Source organism: Falco naumanni, chromosome 12, assembly GCF_017639655.2.
Source record: "Falco naumanni isolate bFalNau1 chromosome 12, bFalNau1.pat, whole genome shotgun sequence".
Lineage (NCBI taxonomy): Eukaryota > Metazoa > Chordata > Aves > Falconiformes > Falconidae > Falco > Falco naumanni.
The window spans coordinates 18,735,746-18,755,877 of record NC_054065.1 but is presented as its reverse complement, the minus strand read 5'-3'; the positions used below and the strand labels follow the sequence as shown (position 1 = coordinate 18,755,877).

At 35.0% G+C, this 20,132-nt stretch overlaps 1 protein-coding gene across 1 annotated transcript in view; it reads right to left on the bottom strand.

The window, feature by feature from the left end:
- The window catches only part of LRPPRC (leucine rich pentatricopeptide repeat containing), a 93,047-nt gene that overhangs the window by 55,902 nt on the left and 17,013 nt on the right, over positions 1–20,132 (bottom strand). The window contains exons 7-19 of the mRNA XM_040611724.1: positions 19,981–20,107; positions 18,933–19,077; positions 18,036–18,178; positions 17,658–17,763; positions 17,471–17,578; positions 11,519–11,637; positions 10,795–10,888; positions 7,504–7,573; positions 4,446–4,473; positions 2,149–2,206; positions 925–1,031; positions 635–712; positions 251–304 (exon numbers count right to left, since the gene is read on the bottom strand). Coding sequence (XP_040467658.1) covers positions 251–304; positions 635–712; positions 925–1,031; positions 2,149–2,206; positions 4,446–4,473; positions 7,504–7,573; positions 10,795–10,888; positions 11,519–11,637; positions 17,471–17,578; positions 17,658–17,763; positions 18,036–18,178; positions 18,933–19,077; positions 19,981–20,107 — 1,237 coding nt within the window. The remainder of the gene's footprint in view (positions 1–250; positions 305–634; positions 713–924; positions 1,032–2,148; positions 2,207–4,445; positions 4,474–7,503; positions 7,574–10,794; positions 10,889–11,518; positions 11,638–17,470; positions 17,579–17,657; positions 17,764–18,035; positions 18,179–18,932; positions 19,078–19,980; positions 20,108–20,132) is intronic.

Genomic DNA, 20,132 nt, shown 5'->3' with positions numbered 1-20,132 from the left:
ATTTACCAGACAGGGAAACTGAGGCATGAAACCTTAGCCAACTCCAAGGTCAAGTATCAGGTCTATGTGAAAATCTGGACTGCCTTTACTCTTACTCTGGAAAGTAACCTCTGAACTTCAAATGGTAGATTTAAATAACATTAATATACTTCCACGATCTGAAAGCTAGTGATTACACTTCATCTAAAACCCATATCCAAACATTATTATTACAGTAAGAACAAGCACAGCTATCTGCGAATTTACTTACTTCTGGAATGTTGTCTGTAGACAGGAATTTTTTATGAGACAGTAACCTTGCATCCTAAAACACAGTAAGACAAAGATATCACTAATCCCCCCCACAAAAGTTCCATCTCTAAGCAAGCATATCAAGCTAAAAATGTTCCGAGTTAATTATATAATTGCAATGTTAAAAAAAAGCTGTATTCTGCAGCATTATTACATTGACTTGAAAAAAGCACTTGTTAAATGTATCCCTTTCACATATGAAAACAGCTTCAACGGCGAAAAATCATGGAAAGTTTAAAAGGCTTACATAAAATCACTGCATAAAGGCATTTATGTTGCAAAGGAGAATATATTCAGAGTACAGATTTTTTAGCTTCAAAGTAATTGCTATAGAACCACAGACCTTAATTAATTCAGGAACTTGAGAGGAGTCCAGCAGTCTGCAAATGCCGCTGCAGTGAGTTGGAGGGATAACTATATTCTGTACCAAGAGGTGGGGAAAAAATTATATGAGTTTTGAAACATAACCAAACTGAAATTTGTCTAACAGAAATTATCTCAGGCGTAATTCAAGTCTCCAGCTCTTGCATGTCATTGAGAAGTGGTCTGGTTGTACTTAAAAGCAGCAATTTTAAATCTAATAGATACATGTCAGGCAGGACAGGCATTATGTAGCAAAAAATGAAATGGTACCATCTTCTTCAGCTGATGGAAGTATTGTCTCAAACGCTCCTCCTTGGCCTGTACCTCTGAGTCACTCATGCTGTCAATCAAGTGATAAAGAAAATAGCCAACAGCTTCTGTGGAAAAAAAACAAGAGAAAGCATTCCACTAAAATTACTGAGACTGTCATGTTATCAAGATTAATTTATAAGAAATCATTTTGGTGTGAGATGTCACCCTGATGAGAGGCTCTGAAATGGCAACAATGATCACTGAGGCATAGAGATTATGTGGTTTGGGAGCACATATCTAACTGGTGAGTGAAAGGAATATTAATTATTTTCAGACCTAGTGACAGCTTTTCAGTACAGAATCTTACTTCAATCTATTTTTTCCACTACTGTGTGACAGAAGTGGTACTGCCCAAGGCCTTCCCCCCCTTTCCTGCCCACTACCCCAAATAGTTGCCACAAATATTTTGTCATTGCTCAGAAAAAAAAACAGATTTCTAACACTTTGCATATTTATTCTGTACATTTTACCCATTATATTCCATTACCAAGCTACATTAAGTATCCTAATATTAATATAAAAAATATTTTAACCATTAGATGAACTAATACTGAAGAAGCTGGCTATTACCTGAAGAAAATCAAGATTAAAAGACTTTAGCAGATAGCATTAAGTGTCATATATGAAAGTGTAAAAATATATGGAGTCCTGTAGCCACGAACAGGAAGAACATCAATTTATTTTCTTCTCAAAGGTTACGCCTTCCCCATATCCCCTTGCCCCTCCAGCCCCACCAGGAGGAAAAAAACCTCTTATTTAAAAAAACAGATTATATAGAAAAGTATACTTATATCAAAGTAGATGATTTGGGATGTTAAGTACCATTTTGCTTCACGAAATTGGAAGAGCTACTAAAGGTAAAACTGGGTTGAAAGACTGCATTTTTAAATATTTTTTTTAAAACTATTTAAACACTGATATTATGTTCATTCTAAATCTTTATTTCAGTCAATAAATTTAGAAAAATAAATCAGCAAGATTTGTTTATATTTCTAAAAAAAGACCTCATGGATCTCACAAAATATACTCTGATTATTCAAATCAGGATTTTACCCAACATGTTTTCAAATTTCACTTTCAAAAAGAAGCAATCAGTGTTTACTGTTGTAATCCCTCAAACCCATCATTACACAGAAGAACGGATTTGTGGATAAGTTACAATCATAGAAATTGAAACTCTACCAGTTGGTCCTGGAGGCGTCAGGCAATAACGTTCATCCTTGTACAACAGTTCTGTTATCTGGTAAGACAGAATAATCGTACATTGCAGCCAAAAGAAGCAAGCAAGGACAAACAGTATCTGAAATTGAATTCTCAAAATAATAAAGCATTTCTCTGTTAGAGTATTATTCTTTACCACATCATAGTAATTCCCTAAGAAATACAAAGAAGGTTTTTTTTTTGTAAATAATAGGTTTTTCTTGGAAAAATATGGCAAAGAGAAATGCCTTCTGAGGTATGGCAGTAAGACAGGTACTCTAGTATTCTGTTTATGTATTATTTCTATAGAAAGTTAGCTATCGTTAAGACATCACTTAAAGCAAATATTAACTAGTGTCACTCCTGGAGATACTACAATTATGTTGCAATTTACTGAAAGGCTGAAATCAGCCCAAATATATAAAGAAAACAGAGGAACACAATCTATCATGCTTTGCTAGATTTAAGATAACTAGTAGAGCTGTTGTAAATAAGTGCAATTTGGAATGATAAAATATGCATCCATAAAAATTAACTGCGTTTAACTAAATTTAGCACACGTACCATCAGTCACACAAATTGAAGGAATACACAGATTTTACTTCATCATAGCAAAAGAAGCATTTACGTTAAGTCCCCACATCCTACCTACAAATACTTTAACCTAAACTATATAACTTGAAAAAAAAACATTTGACTGTTCTTAAGGAAATACCATAATCTGTAGTTAAAAACTGAGATTTTAAGCATCTTAATAATTTTGCTTTATCTGCCATGATTCTAGAATGCAATCTCAAAGAAGTCAGAAGGAGATACATTCCCCCTGTTAAAGTGCTGTGTTTTAAGTAATGACAAATGAGAAGGAGCCCTCAGCTTTAATTGTTAGTGAAAATGGGAGAAATAAAGCCAGAAAATACCAGATGTGCAGCGGAATACAATATCTATCACTTCTCATTCTACAAACACCATGGACACTGTGCACAGTTAAACTACAGCCGTCTTCTGCCCTTTTGCCCTCACCCTCGTATGACAAATCAACACACGCTACAATAAAATCCAAGAAAGTCATAACTACACAATTCTCCTTCTGAATCGAATCTCAGAATAGCAAAAAGGATGGATTACAGGAAAAAAAACCCAAAACTGAATGTGTGGTATCATTTCTAATGCTAGATATCTATTTATTTCCCAAGTTAGCATTTCTTATTTTAAAAGGTTGATACACGTATTTACTCAAAAATTTAGTGAAGACAACAAAATGTGTCTTTCTTTCATTGTGGAAAACAGCAGAATTAACTCTAGACACCACTTCATGTGCAGACCACCATTACTTCAGTTCTCTGACTGTCCTTCAAAATTGATTTCTCAATGGGAGTAATAAGAGATCCCCTTTTTTCCTTTCCCTATCCCCCTTGTCATTTTTTAAATGCAAAAAAGGAAAGATAGAGGCAGAGGACAAAAAACATCCTCTCACCACAGTCTTTACACAACAGAAAATGGTAGTGAAATAAAAAAAAAAAAAACCTCTGCACCTCACAAGCTGTACCTGATTTATATGTATCGTTAATCAGTGACTTTTCAAATTACAATTTTCATTTCATTCCAAGATTGCTCTGCAAAAATCTAAAATATACTGCAAACTATGTACTAGTTCATTAGTTCACCAGGTACAGTATCAAAAAAAAAAGACAAAAAGCACAGTGCATCTCTTCCCAAATTCTGTAACCACATCAGGCAGTATCTGCCAACAGCTCTATTCTAGTGCTCCGCAAAATTTATTGATCAAGTTATATTGTAGTGTCTTCCTAATGCAGCCCATACCAGAGAGGGCAAGATGATCCATCATTTTCCCTTGACTTCATCCAGGTGATTTCTTTTATCTGGCACTGCCTTCAATGTTTTATGTTATATGACAAAAACTTTACAGTTCTAATTGTACCTTATTATTTCATTAGCGCTAGCATGGGGATTAAACAACTACAGATTGCAAAACCATGGCAGACTTTGTTCTGGAAGATATAACTATATACTACCTTCAGCTACAACATCAATCTAGAAATTGGAGTGGCTAACGTACACTCCATGGTAACACTACATTTGATTTTTCACAATTACACTTAACTATCCAATTTGAAAACTCAACTTTATACAGTTGTAACATCTGCCACTGACAAAATTCTTGCTCAAATTAATTGCTACAATTCAGATTTACAGTAACATATCATAACCACGTAGTGCCTAAAGAACTTGATTTTATTTACAGCATTATCTCCACTTACCTTGCTCCAAAGATGTACATCATCTGAGCTGAAGAGGGCAGCAAAGGATAACAAATTAAGAGCAAGACAATGATTTTACTCTTCTCTTAAAAAAATAAACCCATAAATCCTTTAACTGAGGAACTTATTAAATTATTTCAATAAAATTAAAATACAATAATTGCCAACTTTTGTTTAAATCAACTTCATACACAGTAAGTATTGTACTTTTACTATACTGCATGTGGTCATAGTTTCTGCTGAATAACTTAAAATAATGCAGCAATCCAAACAGATAATTAAGACCACAAAGATTATGTTGTATTTTTTTTATTTTATAAGTCACTATTTAGCATTTAAAGAAAATAAGCTTCATTTAAGTTGCACTTTACATCGCAAACACTTGATATGTGGAATTTGCTAGAGCAAAAATCTAGACCTCTGTGCATTAAAATTCCATTTTGAGTATAGAAAGAAAACTACCGGCAGCTATAAATTCATTTATACCACACAGAAAAGAAAATAAGCAAATCTCTTAAGGTATTATGTTTCTTATGGAGAGATAAATAGATAATATTTACAAAAATAGAAAGCAAAACACAGGAGAACTCTTAACTTCTCCTTTCCTAGAACAGGACAGAGCTCAATGGAGAGCACTTCTCCGTACATTGTCAGGTTATAACCAAACATCACATATTAACCAGTTCACTAACATATAAACCCCCAACATATTATGTTAACTACAAAAACTCCTGACATTCCTGTAATTTGTAGAACATCAAAAATCTTGCTAGAAGCTATAACTTTTCAACAACTATAATGCAGCATTAACCTAGACAAGGTTAAGAAAAGAAAAACTTATGACCTTATTTTATCTTCCTATGTCAATCTGAACAGCTGCATAGAAACTTGAAAGCATTCACAGAAGTTTAGGATTTTATTTAGGAGGTTTAAGCCTATGAAGGAGTTACTGTTTTTGTGGAGCTGCCACTTGTATTTGAAAACAAGTCAAATGTAGGTCCACACAGTGCAGGGGCAAAAAATAAATTGCTATCTGTGAGGTTAGTTAAGCTTTCCTGGGTGAACTCGCTCCACCACTGACAGCATGACAATGAACTGCAGATATCAAATGCATCAATTTCCTAAAGTACTTCACTCTGAAATAGTAATGGTACATCAGGCAGATAGAATGGGAATACTTCGAAGCAGTACTAGAGGAGAGCAGCTTCAACAATAATCCATAAACTAGTCTGCCACAGACATTGTTCATGTGTCCCTGGTGTCCATATCCTGTACTTTTGTACGCTGGTCCTAAACTCCACTCACTTGAACATTTGAGACCTGCATTTAGTCATAAAATTTTGCTGGAGTCTTTACAGAAAGTACAAGTATTCTTTTCTTCTACCCTATCATACCCTCAAGCTTTATTTTCAGGCTGTTCTAGCCATTAAGTTTAAAATAGAAAAGGAAACATGAACGGACACACTTTCAGAAACAATGTAAGGGTTAAATTTGGGCACAGCCAACCTTGTACATCATTTCTGAAATCAGGTAGCAATAAAAGCAAACAAGAGAGATTAAGATTAAAGAAATAAAAAAATTAATGTATTCCACATTTCCAAGTGGCAAGGAGAAGGGGGGAAACAGTAATCCTTAATTTCCCTCAGAATTCTACGGTTTTAGCCCAAATGTCTGATAACTATTGAAATCACAACAGTAACTGTTCCACCGCTGAGGAGAGTAACTGTTTCGATTCAGTACACTATGATTCTTCAGCAGCTAGTTTTCCTAATACAAGTTGGTAATGTCTCAAAGATACTTTAAATCACCTTCTGAACACCTGTACCAGTGGTAGGGCTATTTCGTGCCAGCATTTGTTGTGTGTGACATCGGTATGGTTTGCTTTCTAGTTTAAGTCTTTCTTCAACTGAATATTTATTTGTACTTACAGAGAGAAAATGTGTTCAAAAATCTGTTACTTATATTAATATATCTGAAATGAATGATTCTGGGGCTGACTACTAAAAGCAACAGTAAAAGACTCCTCTTGGATCCAAAATGTTATTCCACTTATCCCTTGATGGTCAATTAAGGCCCAGTTACCAAACCCAGTTTGAACACTGGTTGGTTTTTTCTCATCTTTTTCCCATGGTAGAGCAGGATCAGCTAGATAGAACTTGCAATTTACTAGGAAATTATTTTAGTCATATTCACCTAGTATGTTTTACTAATATCCAACCTAAACATAGTTGTATCTCATATAGCCATTACAAAATTTTTGGAAAAAACTTAGTCCACAAAATCAGCCTTCAAACACTGACCCTGAGAGACATTAAGTGATTTCTCTGGTTCACAGCAGTGTAGGTATGTTGTAAAAATCCCTCATTCAGTCTTAAGTGCTTGACTGGGGCAAACAGTGAACGATAGAAATGCTTGCTAATCCACATATACTTGCGTAAGTGTAAGACAACGCTCCAAGTTAGCAAGGAGCCCTCGTTGCAAAATGGGACCCATAGTGCTGTGAATACAAAGTCATGGTGATATAATACAACACCAGGTGTTACACATGAGCATTTGGGAGTCATATTAACCCAGAAGGCACAGAAAGCTATCAGATATAGTAGAATATGCCTGGCTCCTACTGGTACTTCATCTTCATTAAGCACCCATTTACTTTAATAGTTAATAGTGATAATCTTTAGGGAAATCTTACATTAGCATAGCAGCTTATGAACAAAAAAGTGAATCAAGGTAACGCCTTGAACGTTTACTACACTGAAAAGTTTATACACTGTCAAATACCACAAAACAAACAAGAACAGTGAAGTTATTTTTGATCTGCTATATATAACAATTGTATGCTCATATACAAGCAGACACAAGAAAACCACGGAGAGCCGAGAGAAACAAAGATACACCTCAGATCTGCTACACCTGGAACCCTACTTTTACATTTTCAAACACAGAGCTGGGGGGTGGAGCAGGGGAAGACTTCACAGACTTTTACTCAACAAGGCAAAAAGAGAGGGAACTTTGCTACGGGGGCAGGGCGCGAGAGGTAATCATATAACTACCTTACCTTTTAAAACCCAAAATGAGGTTACTTCTAAACTGACGAATATCAATAGGAGGTGTGCTTGCTGAAGACACTGTAAATGAAAGAAATGTTTCTAAATAGTGATTTAAGAAAAATCCCTGAACTGCAACAACTCAGTAGGTCATGCAAATAGGGTGTCATTAGAAGAACTATTTTGTTAGTTCAGTAAACGCTGACAAACATTTGTCTAACAAAATTTCAAATACCAAAGTATTTGAAACAGTCTTGGTTTTATCAGCTCTAGATCTGCTCCATTTCAAAAGGCATCACATATTCTAAAAGACATATCTTTTCCCTCTTCATTGCCTTTAATCTCAATAGTTAATACATTAGTCTTTTATACAAATTAGTAATTGGAGTAAGCATCTTATCCGTAGAAAAGTTCAAGACCAAAAAAACCATTCTGTTCCAAAAAGCAGAACAAACCCCAAACAATCCTAATCAAGAAAACTTGATATTAGTGTTGGAACAAAGAAGATCCACCAGAGATAAATAGTTTGCTGATTGTTTCAGACTGAATACCTGCCTTAAAAGGCTTTACAATTTTGCCTTCTGTTTCTTTTTTTATTTAAACAAACAAAACATATGACACTTCCTTAGGTGTTTGCTTCTGCTGATGTAAACTGCCTGAACAAGAGAGAAAAAGTTCCATCTAAAGTACTATCCGCTTAATTAAGTTAAACATATGGGGAGAAAGATATACCTTCATAAATGTTGATATTTAGAGTACTGGTTGAACATAGAGGAAACTGTAAAATTATTTGAAATTAAACGTTCCTGAGAGGTCATTTCCAGGTATGCCTTACATCCTCATCTTTACATAATTTCTTGGCTAAATATTTCAAATCATTCTACCTCCTTCCTCTAGAATTGCTGTCTCTCATTCCAGCACTACAGCACACCCAAAAAAAGCCCAAAACTAGTAGTACATGCAGTTAAGTCCTGTATGAAGTTATCACCATCTGGCTTCACTATCACAACAGAACTAACCCCTCTAGAAACCTGAATGCACCGGGCCCTTTCAGCAAGGGCTGCAATACGGTACACGGTAGAAGAGGACTGAGATAAAAACACCAGCTCTTGTAGGAACCTGGGAAATAAAAGGCAGGAACAGCATACTAAAACTACTCCTTAGTCTAACTCCAGGCATTTAGAAAACTCGAAGTTTTAAATGTTAGAATGTTTATTTTAGTTTGAAAATCCCAGGTAAAGTTGTTTTCAAGAAACCCTCAATACAAATCCTCCTCCAGTAGTACACTAAACTTTTTGCTCATAAAAAGACAAGCAGAAAAGCATCTTAGTATGCTCAGCTGCTGCTGACAATTGGCAACCTGGTTTCCTTAGCAACAAACAAGTCTGAGAAAATCAAGGGGCTGACAATGAAGTGGAATGGAACGGCGTGATAAAGGGAAAAAGCGGCTCTCGTGTACACTGCCTTATGTGCCCAGATTCCTCAGCTGATGCTTCGTAGTTTTCATCTTGTCAGTAGCAGAAATCTATACATTATAAGGCATGAGAAGCTGAATCAATACACCTAGATAGCAACCAGCATTAATAACCAACCTTCGCCTCCCCTGACTACACTGATGAGACAATCTTGAACTATTTTCCATATTGCATTTATTTTTCCTTCTTTGTAATACTGCAAAAGGAGCCAAGTAAAAAAAAAAAAAAAAATCAGTTGTTTAATATCTGTGCCTTATCATTACATAGGTGCTAATTAGATTTACTAGCATTCATTTCAGCTTTGTAAACTATTTACAGGAGCACCTTCCTTTAAAGCTCAAGTTCAAAAGAAATTTTCTATGTCTCCATGAATTATTAACCCTAGTCTTTGTAAACAGAAATACCACTACAAGATTTAAATTCAACACAGAGACAACAGCTAAATAATGTGCTAGGTAAAACTGATTTAATGACAGTAAGACAGAATGCAGCCTACTATATGTGCCTGTATCATACTTTCAATATCATATATATTTACCATATATCAGGCACACATGTATTTGTGCCTTATAACACATTAAAATCTGACTATCTCAGTTAATCAAAATTAGTGTGCAGGGGTGGTTCTACTCTTTAATGCAGGCAAAAAAACCCGAACCAAAACTATTTCACCTTCCAGAAGAAATCTCATTGCTTCTAACTGTTATCCTTTCAAAAAAATTTCAAAGTTATTTTAGGTACTTCATTTTTCATGGTTAATGTGGGGGTTTTTGTAATAACAACAAACAAAACAATGGCAGAATGTAAGGTGAATCTTAATGATTCACTAATTTATAAATCTCCAATACACAAATTAAATCACTGATTAGTAACTACTCATTTAATTTTCTCATTTTCAACACAACAGTTTCCCAGGGTCATTGCCGATAGACTACATAATTCTATATTTGTTAAATAAAACAGTTAATGACAACTGCAGCAAAAGACTGCTTAAGCTTTTCCCTGAACCTTGGACACAAAACTTGTCTGAAAAGAGATCCTTCTGTACCAGATTTAGTCCAAATTTAGGTGTTTTATTATTGTCTCAGTACACTAGACAAACAAAAGCTGTATTTGTTTTAAATTTTGAAGACAAACATTTATTCCTACTTAATCAGGCAAATCATCCCCTCTCATACACTCAGTCAATGAGGTATATGAACTTTTGCAAGCACTGAGCATCAGAAGAGTCTTTGGAGAAAACTCTTAGGAAATGATTAATTCATGCTGTTACAACTTCACCACCTCATTAACCCATCAAATTTGTACACATAACTTCCATGACCAACAGATCAGCAATATACCCTCAGGTTAATGTCAGTGCCAATCAGTTCTTCAAAGTTGGTTCTTTCATTAATCATTCTGTAGTACTTCAGAGCTGCATTGTTAGACTAGCATCCTGTTGTAATTGATGCTGCAAACAAAAAAAAAATCCCCACACCAACTTAACAGCCACTGTGCAAGGCAAATTGTTTCCTTAAGCCCTCTTCAGTACAAGAGGATCACAATCCTATCACAATCACAGCAAAGCTGTGATTTGTAAATATCTTATATGTAAATCTCATGCCCAGGTTCAATACTAAAAAAGAATTTAACCATTTGTTATCCAGAATGGGTAGTTTCAAACAGTCCGACATCTCATCATAGAGGACCTCATATTAAAAAAGCTTTGCTCAGCTTTCCCATGTATCTTTAAACCTCATACATTAATACACGTAAATCTCTTAGTCTCAACCAATCAACGCTACCATCAAGTATGCAGTAACACACAACTTGAAAAATACTTACACAGAGAAAAGACATTGTTCAGTCTTCCATGTGCTGCTTCGTATCTTATTTCTGCTACAGAGAGTCCAACAGTTTCGAACAGGCACCCATTTTTCTAGGATAAAGCAATCAATCATTGAAAGTACACACAGAGAAGACCTGACACTTGGTATCTGTAAAAGTTTCCTTCCCAAAGGACATTGGTATTCTTGTATTCATAGCTGTTGAGAACATAGAAGATGCTCTACAGAAGTCTACATGGCTAGCTGGGCAAGTTGCTACTGATGAAAAATTATCCAGCTTTCGTATTGAAATCAATTGCAAGAGACAAAATTACTAGAGGCAGAAGAAGTGGGACAGTTAAACCTAGTTTGCAATAATGAATTCTTTAGCAGGTAAAAAAACAAAAAAACCAACCAGAAACAACTGTAATACTTCTAATCTCCAGTTTAAAAAAATTACATAATTCATTTTAGTTTTCCACTGCAGGAAACTGAAAGCTAGTAAGTCTTGAGCAAAGTATTTTGGTTAGCTCTGGAGAAGAGACAGAAAAGCGGCAGAAGAAAGACAAAGTAAACAAACCATCAGTGCAACAACAGTTTCAAAAGTAGTCTAAACATTCTGAATAGGTTTCATCAAACCAACTTCATGTCCAGAGCACTACTGGGATCTAAAGCCTTCACAGACGACAAAGAAAAATAAGCCATACTATAGTCATTTTTATGAATTCTAAATGTAAACTCACCTTCATCTGAGCACGGGCGGTTTCAATATCAGCAAAATTTTGAAAAACGTAATCTGTGTATGTTTCTGCATTAAGTTCCACCCCCAACTCATGCATCACTTTGAGGACCTCAAAGATACCTATCAAGGCAGAAATGGTAAGGCTAAACATTTCAAAAAATGAAAACCTGAGAGTCAACATTTAAAAATACATGGTGCTTTTAAACAACAAGGACTTGTTTCCTCAATGTCCCTCCTTGATATTGCCACGCAAGATACTATACTTTTATTTTAGGTATTAAGTTCTTAACTGTGAAACTTACAAAGATTTACTAAACCTCCTGTTCCATGCTGTACTACCAAAACCATGAAACTCTTGGCTAGTTTGGAAATTGCTAGTACACAAACTAATCTTCTAACACAGTGAATACATGACAGTTACTCTTAGTCATGTTTGTAAAACAACTTTTAGAGCTGTATATCAAAACGTCCATATTATCGTGCATAAAAAACAGATCTGACATTTGGTGTAAAGTATATAACCAAATTCAAGATACAAATGCATTCCTCAATTTGTAATACATTCTTAGTTTTGTTCCCAGTATCCAACCCTGATCAGCAAGGCATGTTTTCAAGATTTCTCTCTAGATTTGTTTAAAACAAACAAAATTTTTGTAAGTAAATAGGTTTATTATCAACGCATCAGCTTCAAACTGGAAATCCAGAAAAAGGCTGGAGTCTCTCAAGCCCCAGTAAAGTGACATTGTAATTTTTACAGGGTTCAGATCAATTCACACAACTAGACTGTGTATTACTACTGTAGATACACATTTGAAAACAATAGATACCAAATATTAATAGTTCAGCAATTACAGTGTAGAGTTTAAGAGTATATGTCACACTTTTTAACTGCTCGCACTCTTCTGATTTGCAGAAACTTCTGACAGTAACCCTAGCTTACAAACTCTGAACCCCTGTCAAAACCAATACAGGTATTACCATTTTTTGCTGGTCTAAAAACGATTTGTCAGTTGCTGCAGGACACCAGTACCAAACAGCATATGTTTTTTTCAACTTGCATTTCATACTTATTACTTTAAAAATGTCCAAAGTCCCTGTCTTTGCCCTGGAGTGCCACCTATGGAAAAGTGACACTTCCATGAATGTTTTATGCAGTGCACTATGGTGCAAATAATCAAATGTGAATTCCCTTTGAGCACTTGAAAATACATGCAGGCAAGTCACACAAGATTAAAGTCGCATCATCTGTTCGAGTTTGCCTTAAACAAAACCCTGATTTTGGCCCAGAATCTGCAAAAATATGAATAAAGAATTAATTACAGTAAGTCTTTCCTGATACCTTTCAAATTTTGACAGCTAGTTTCTCTTTCATATTTTCAGTTTCCCAGATAATACATTAAGTCCTTGTATGCTGAAACCTTTTCCAAAGTAACTCTATCACTAGGAACTAGTTTGAAGACCAAGAACAAATACCATAGTGAATAAGGTGTGGTGAATGCAGAAGATTTCAGTTCAAATTTTTATCTAGAACAGCGTAGCAAACAGGCTTGTTAAGCATCCCCTTTCCCTAGTAGACGTTTGTCACAAGCGTCTACTAGGGCACAGTTCCTGAGCAGAAGAGGGGCCATGCATGAAGATCAGAACACCAGAACAACAGTGAGATGCAGATTATGGAAGAATACCAGTACCAATACTGCACACACCCAAAATACCTGCAAACTTAAAAAAAATGCTACCACACACTTCTTCGCTTCCAAGATGGCTGATGTACAATTTTTTTAGGAGACAGAAGATTAATGAAAACTAACACAGAATCCTACAATTTTACATACATTTTCTATCTCACAAAGAGTAGAACTAATTTATTATCAGATACATCTTCTACAATACAGAGCAATGAAACATTACCACTTCAATCAAAATACTAGAAAATTGTCAAATACATCCTGAAATAGGATTTGAGCATTATGTGTGTGGACTTTGAGAAATACTTTGCTCCTCATATTGGAAAATACACTAAACTGTTCTCTCTCCCCAAACCAAAGAACAGAGACAAAAGTGCAGTCACATTTATCTAGTACACTGGTCTCCCACACTTTTTTGAGAACACTCGCAGTACATGTGTATTTATTTAGAAATTATATATATGTGCTACTATACTATTATGCCCATCATAAAACATACACAAAAATAGGAAGATTAATTAAATAATTTTTATTTTATCTACTAACAGCCCGCTCACACGCCAGTGTATTGCCTGGCATGCTCCATTTTGGAGACCACTGATCAAAAAGACTGGATATGACTAAAACCCACAGTAAAGTCTCCTAGCCGTTCCCTGCTGGATCAAGAATAGTTTTTTGAGATCCTGGGTTGAAATAGGTAAGCACTGCAGGAGTTTAGTATATAAAAATCAAATAATTGAGTGATTGGAAAGAGGACAGAAATAGGGAACAAAATACAGCCAAGCTTCTCTTCTCCCTTTTGTCAATACTGGAAACAGCACTCAAAACATCTCAACAGAACAGATTCCACCCTTGAATCAGTATATCCCAAGAACAAATACAGAAGAGATTGATTATAAATAGTCACAGTATTTCTGTGGTAGAGCACAGCAACTTGCTGCTTTTGAAGAAGTGAGAAGTGAGGCCTGCATTTCAGTCCACCTTTCATTTCCCGAGTTTCTCAAAACAAATTGTGCCTTTTTCTAAAGCAGTCCCATCAGAACAGGGAGGATTTCTAAGGTGGTTACATACAGTTCCACATGTGCAAGGGCAGCAAAACTGGGCTTTAAGCAGTTTACTAAGAAAATAAAAAAAGAAACCTCCAGATCGAAAAGTGAGGTTGCATCCAGGGAAACAACACAATACTTGACATATTTTTGCTATGCTGTTAATTTCAGATGAACTCTGAAAGTTCTTTACCTGAAAACTATATCTACCTAACAGGATTTCAAGCAGCTTATTTGTGAAATTGCCACCCTTATTCCTGTCTAGACTATCTCCATTAATTCCCAAAGTAAAAATTTAATTCACTAACCATGCTTTGTGTATATAACAACAGTTTAGTAGAAACCAAAAGTGAAATATACAACCAACTTCAAAACTGTCTTTAAGAAAAAATATTACACAAAGATGAAGCGAAGCTATATAATATTCAGTAACAAGTGTAAGTCAAACATTTCTGCTCATTTTTACTAGGCCCTCCTGTTTTTAGTGTATCATCTGACACAGTATGACTGTCCGTGCCACTAACAGTTTCAGATTCACTGCATATTGATCTTTTAAACTCTGCAAGCACTTTACATTCTTAAAAGCCTAATAGCATTTACTCAGATAAATGGTACTTTTATACATATATATACACACACTTAGATACTATGGAAGTCAGTAATTATCAACTTATATAACAGATGCACATAAAAGCAAGAATGCCCCATCTGAAATTATTTACTTGTGTAAAATGACTGAAAAAAGCTGTTTGCTATTTCAGAGCAATTAACTTCTCTACAGTGTATTTAAAAATGGCCTCATTTAGTTTCATTCCTCTCAGCCACCATCTCACTGCTACTTTTCTTTCAAACTCAATTCCCTAATACTGACATTAGGGAATTTCCTTTGATATCCAGTGTCAGCTTTAGTTATAATAAATGTTAACTAAACATATAATTTAATGTTGTTGCTAGTTATATTTGGGTCACATTATCCATACTGATTCAGGCATTTTTACCCTGCAGTTCTAGATAGGTTGTTGCTTATATTTTGTATTCTTTAATGATTATTTAGTCCATTGTCTACATCCTATCAGATTTTTAATAGTTTTTCCTCAAAGTTCTCCATTTTCAGCTTTAACTACACCAAGATACAAAATTGCACACATTAGGCCAGGCATTACTACTTCGTAGAGAAAGGAACTACTACCTCATTTTTTGTATGAGATGTGCTGCAGTGTTTGTCTATAATTTTGTTCATACATCTCTGATATTTTTTGCTGTTAGAAAGCACCATTCTGTTCATTTACTGTCTGCTGTCACCTTTAGGTTCTCACTGCAGGATTATTTTTTGCTCTATTATTTCTATGAAACAGTTTCAGGGTGGGTGGGGTGTCTGTCGTCCTCGTCCCCCCCCCAACTACTTTCCTTCAAGCATATTGGTTATATTTTTTGATACTGGATCTCATATATTCATTTTTTTATTATTAAATTTCAAAAAAATGAATGTGAGCTTACACATGGAAAAGAACAAGGCAACTTGTTTCACTGCAGCAAGAATAATTCCACTGATTCTTCACTGCAGAAGAAATTACTTAGATAACTTCTTATGTATTTTAAAAACTGCAAAATCACCCACAAAAACGTGTTTGCAAATGCACAGTATTATCATACAGTCATATGGAAGTTTATGTATCCCATGTCTTTCCAGATAGAAAAATAAAGGCTCCCTAGAAAATGGCAAAGAAAGTCAGAACTGAGAGTTCCTTCATCAGTTTTCTTCTGATGGCTTCCAGCAGGAACTACTAGCCAAAACACAGTTGATTTCTACACTAGAAGAATTAAGGCAACCTCTGATCTTGCCAAAGACCAATAGAGGTCTGAAAACTTAAGTTTCTCTCAATGCTCAGATATTGCTTCAGTTTTGGGAACGAAGTCTACACCTAAAAATACTTCCAACGTCTCTTATTGCGTCAGTAAGGTGAAACTTCCCATGGAGTAACACAAAGCATGTCTTTCAGTAGGCAGCATCCATGTAGAGAAGTATGACACCAATTTCAATTTACTTATTTTTGGCAACATTGTACTTCAAGCAAGTCACAAAGGACCCAACTAAAACAATGTTGCCAGACTTTTAAAATATCATAGAACTTTCAGGCATTCGAAAGCATGGGAAGATAAACCTGGGAAGTAGTCTAGCAGGAACAGAGCCTAAGGAGTTAATAAAAACTGAATATTGTTTTCACAAAGGCTTTTTGAAAAAGACTTGAGACATTTTTATAGCCAGAAACAATTAGGGAATACTTGTTTCAGCATTTCTTCCAAACTGGAATGTGACTGTATATTTAAGATAAAATTGCGATATGAAGAGTCTGCTAAAAGCACTTTTTTTTTGTTTGTGCATTTTGTTTGTCACCCAGTGTCACACTAACAACTCTGCATCTCATTCTAAAGCACATTATACTGTGAGATAAGATGAAAAAGACAGTTTTTTGTTTCCCCAAGGGGGAAGTACTTCTGTTAAAAGCATCTTTTTACAATACCATTCTTTCTGAATTACCAATAACGCAAACCAAAGAATTAGATACTGTACTCTAAAATTTAATATTTGTTCAATTCTTATTCATATCCTGTAGACATCCCCATGTGTAACAGGGGAAAGTAGGCTAAATGCTTAAACCTACTTAAGAATCCCAAAGATTGAGCATTTTTGTCCTTCAATCAGTATGCTGTCAGGTCAGGCTCACACACTCAGCAATGTAAGTTCTTCTGCAGTTTTTATTATTGTAACAAAACTCATATCTGGTTTATAAGGTAGATAGTAAGAAGCTGGCTTGAAAAAATGATTGAGTTTGCAGTCCAAGAGAGCTATTATAACATAACCTTACTTTTAAATTCTTCTCTCACATTCAGATTCTTCAAAAGTAGACTCTGTAAAAGGTAATGAGCAACAAGAACCACCAGTGGAAGGCAGAAAGAATGTGAAGAGTTAAAAGATAATTAAACACTCCTCACATCTTTCTATACAAGCGTAGACCTCAAATTTGTCGAAGTGTACTGTGACTAAGAAAGGAGTTTTAAAAAAAGTCTTTCTGAAGGAAAAATTGTTTGCAATGAAGTCAGACATGCAGCAAAGTTTTCATTTACTTTCAAGAGTCTGCTGAATCTCACAACGATGTTTTAACAAAGATTTGTGCACTAGTTTTGCAGTAAAGCTGGAGGAGCATTTATCAAATAACTAACCTTTAAGATTCTTCTCTTTCTGGAACCCAACTAGTAGCGGCCAGGAATAGTGAGGTCTGAGTGGCAGGCATTCCTCTTTCATCATCTTCATCACCTCAATGGCCAAGGCTGAAAATAATTACAAGATCATTAAAGCCACCAAGTACTTTAAATAAGCATATGTAAAACAACTAAATAAGCAGACTACCTGATTTGTTGGTCTCCAAAGCGCAACGCAAAATAAACTGTAATGGTGCCGAGTGCATTTTTGCTTCTTTTAACTCACTACAAAATTGCTTCAGCTTGTTCACAGGCTGCAAATAATGTAAAAAAAATTACATATTTTTCGATTTCTCAAATTTTTAACAGTGTCAGATTCTTCTAATGTTTAGGAAATGGTTATTACACATGCCAACATGATTCCTTTGTGAATTTCAATTTACTATGCAAGCTGATATGAAATATTAAAATCCTTTTATTCTTTAAGAACAACACAGAAATCTACCATTTCCCATCTTCACAGTTGCATTCAACTAAATACTTTGTTATTAGTATATTAAGAAAGAAGTATTACTCTTCTGCATACCATATCTCTATTTACACAATGTTGCAAGAAGAAGCTACCCTGGTCCACATTATCACGTGATAAATGATTAAAAGACTTCAAAATATGAAAACTTGTATCTTCGAAGCCATGAGTTATCAGAGTCAAACACAGGTTCATTGCATCTAGCAATTGAAAAACAGAGAAAAACAACATTTTAAAAGTGCCTGTAACTATTTTCACATTAAACTACTAAAATTGATGAAAGCTAGGAAAGTAAACGTTACCCAAGTATCATTAGCATACTTTTGATCAATCAAATATGAGACTACATTTTCCAGATTTAGCTTTTGAATGAAATTCAATTTTCCCATTAGAAGACCATGCAAAAAATTACAGAAGCATCACCACTGCAGCATGACAGAAGGATTTCAAATAAGAGAAAAACATTTCTAGACATGCCAAAAACCCAAAATACGGATAAAGTACAATTAGCAGTTATCAATCAGACTACACATACTGGGATCCAACAGGGACTTTAACTGTAGATAAAGAACTGTATTACATGTTTAGTCTCTCTTTTTATGATATTCACAAAGAGCTGTCACAACAGGAATTACAACAGCATTGTTTGAGGAAAGGACTCCACATTGCTTTCCTATGAAATCTTAATTTCAGAAGTCTAAAAAATTGATATTTTTTGTATGTAAATGATTAAAATTGATTTATATTTAGATTTTATAAAACGTGATCTGAAGCAGCACAAACAAATCCACAAACTAATGGCAAAAATATTATTTGCCCTAAGTATTCAAGAGAAAAGTACAGAACTGCCTATTTTGGGTAACATTTGTTACTGCTGCAAAGAAAAAAAAAAAGAAAATGTTTTCCCTCTCCACTCTGAGTAGCAAAACACTGCTGCAGTAACCAAGGACATACCTGGAATTAATTCCCTTTCAAATCTTATGTGTTTTTTAATATCTTCAATGTACTGAGGATATCCAGCCTTGGCAAGGCTAAAAATCACCTGCATTAAAATTCTGTCCATAAGGTACCCTTCAGTCTTCTCAACCTCTTGTAGAGTCTGCAAACCAGAATAAATTTAACTATAATAAATTTACATTAAAATAAAAAAAAGCAGCTAGGGTTTTTTTACTTTTTTAAAACCATGGGGTTTGATACATGGAATATGGTAGAGAGAATACTCAAGATCTATAGAGAGGGCATCGAACACCTTTAGACTGTAAAAGGAAAAAGGGACAGAGAAAAAGGACATAATATCTAGTAGTATATGAAAACACCAGAGGTATTCCCATTGTGAGATGACTTTAAAAAGAGATTACTTTGAAAAGGGGAGAATGAGTAATCAAACTTTTTGTTACTGTTTGGAAGAAGGTTGGTTGATGAAGATTCGTTTAATTTGTAAGTCACAGAACAGTACTGCTTCCCACACCCTTCTCCTTGATTTTGATCTGATACTACTTATTAAACTCAATCTGACTTTTTTTCTCATTCCTTTCCAATCACTTATTTGATTTATAAAAAAAAAAAAAAGAAAGAATACTTGGAAAAAAAAAACCCAGCTACACAAAGGGCTGTAAGGCAGCATTTGCTTATTTGCACTTCATGAAAACCTAAGTTGTTGGTATGAACTACCAAAAAAAAAAAAAAACCTCACATGCATTATTTGCCTCTCTAACATCCCCACCAACTCCCCCCCCCCCCCAAATTACCAAATCACTCACTGGCAAATCTGTTTTCTCAGAGTGAAAAGCAACTATCAAAAGACAAGTATTTTTCATGAAGTATGAAACTGCTTGCAGTTAACCAGCTATTCAGATGGAAAAATAAGAATTTAACATTCTCCTTGTCTGCAGCAGTAAGTTATAAATCTTGGTATTATTCCCCCTGCATGGATAGAAAGCATTCCAAAGCTGAACTGAACAAAAGATCAAATAAGCTGTACATAAACTCAAACTTGCAATACCTTCTTGATGCTATCAGCATCACCCTTTTCAGCATACATATTCAGCAGTGATAAATAGGTGTCTGGACCCGGCTCAACACCGGCCATCCTCATCACAGAAAGGATATTTTCTGCACTCTTCATATCTCTAAAAGAATTCAAAAGAAAGACCT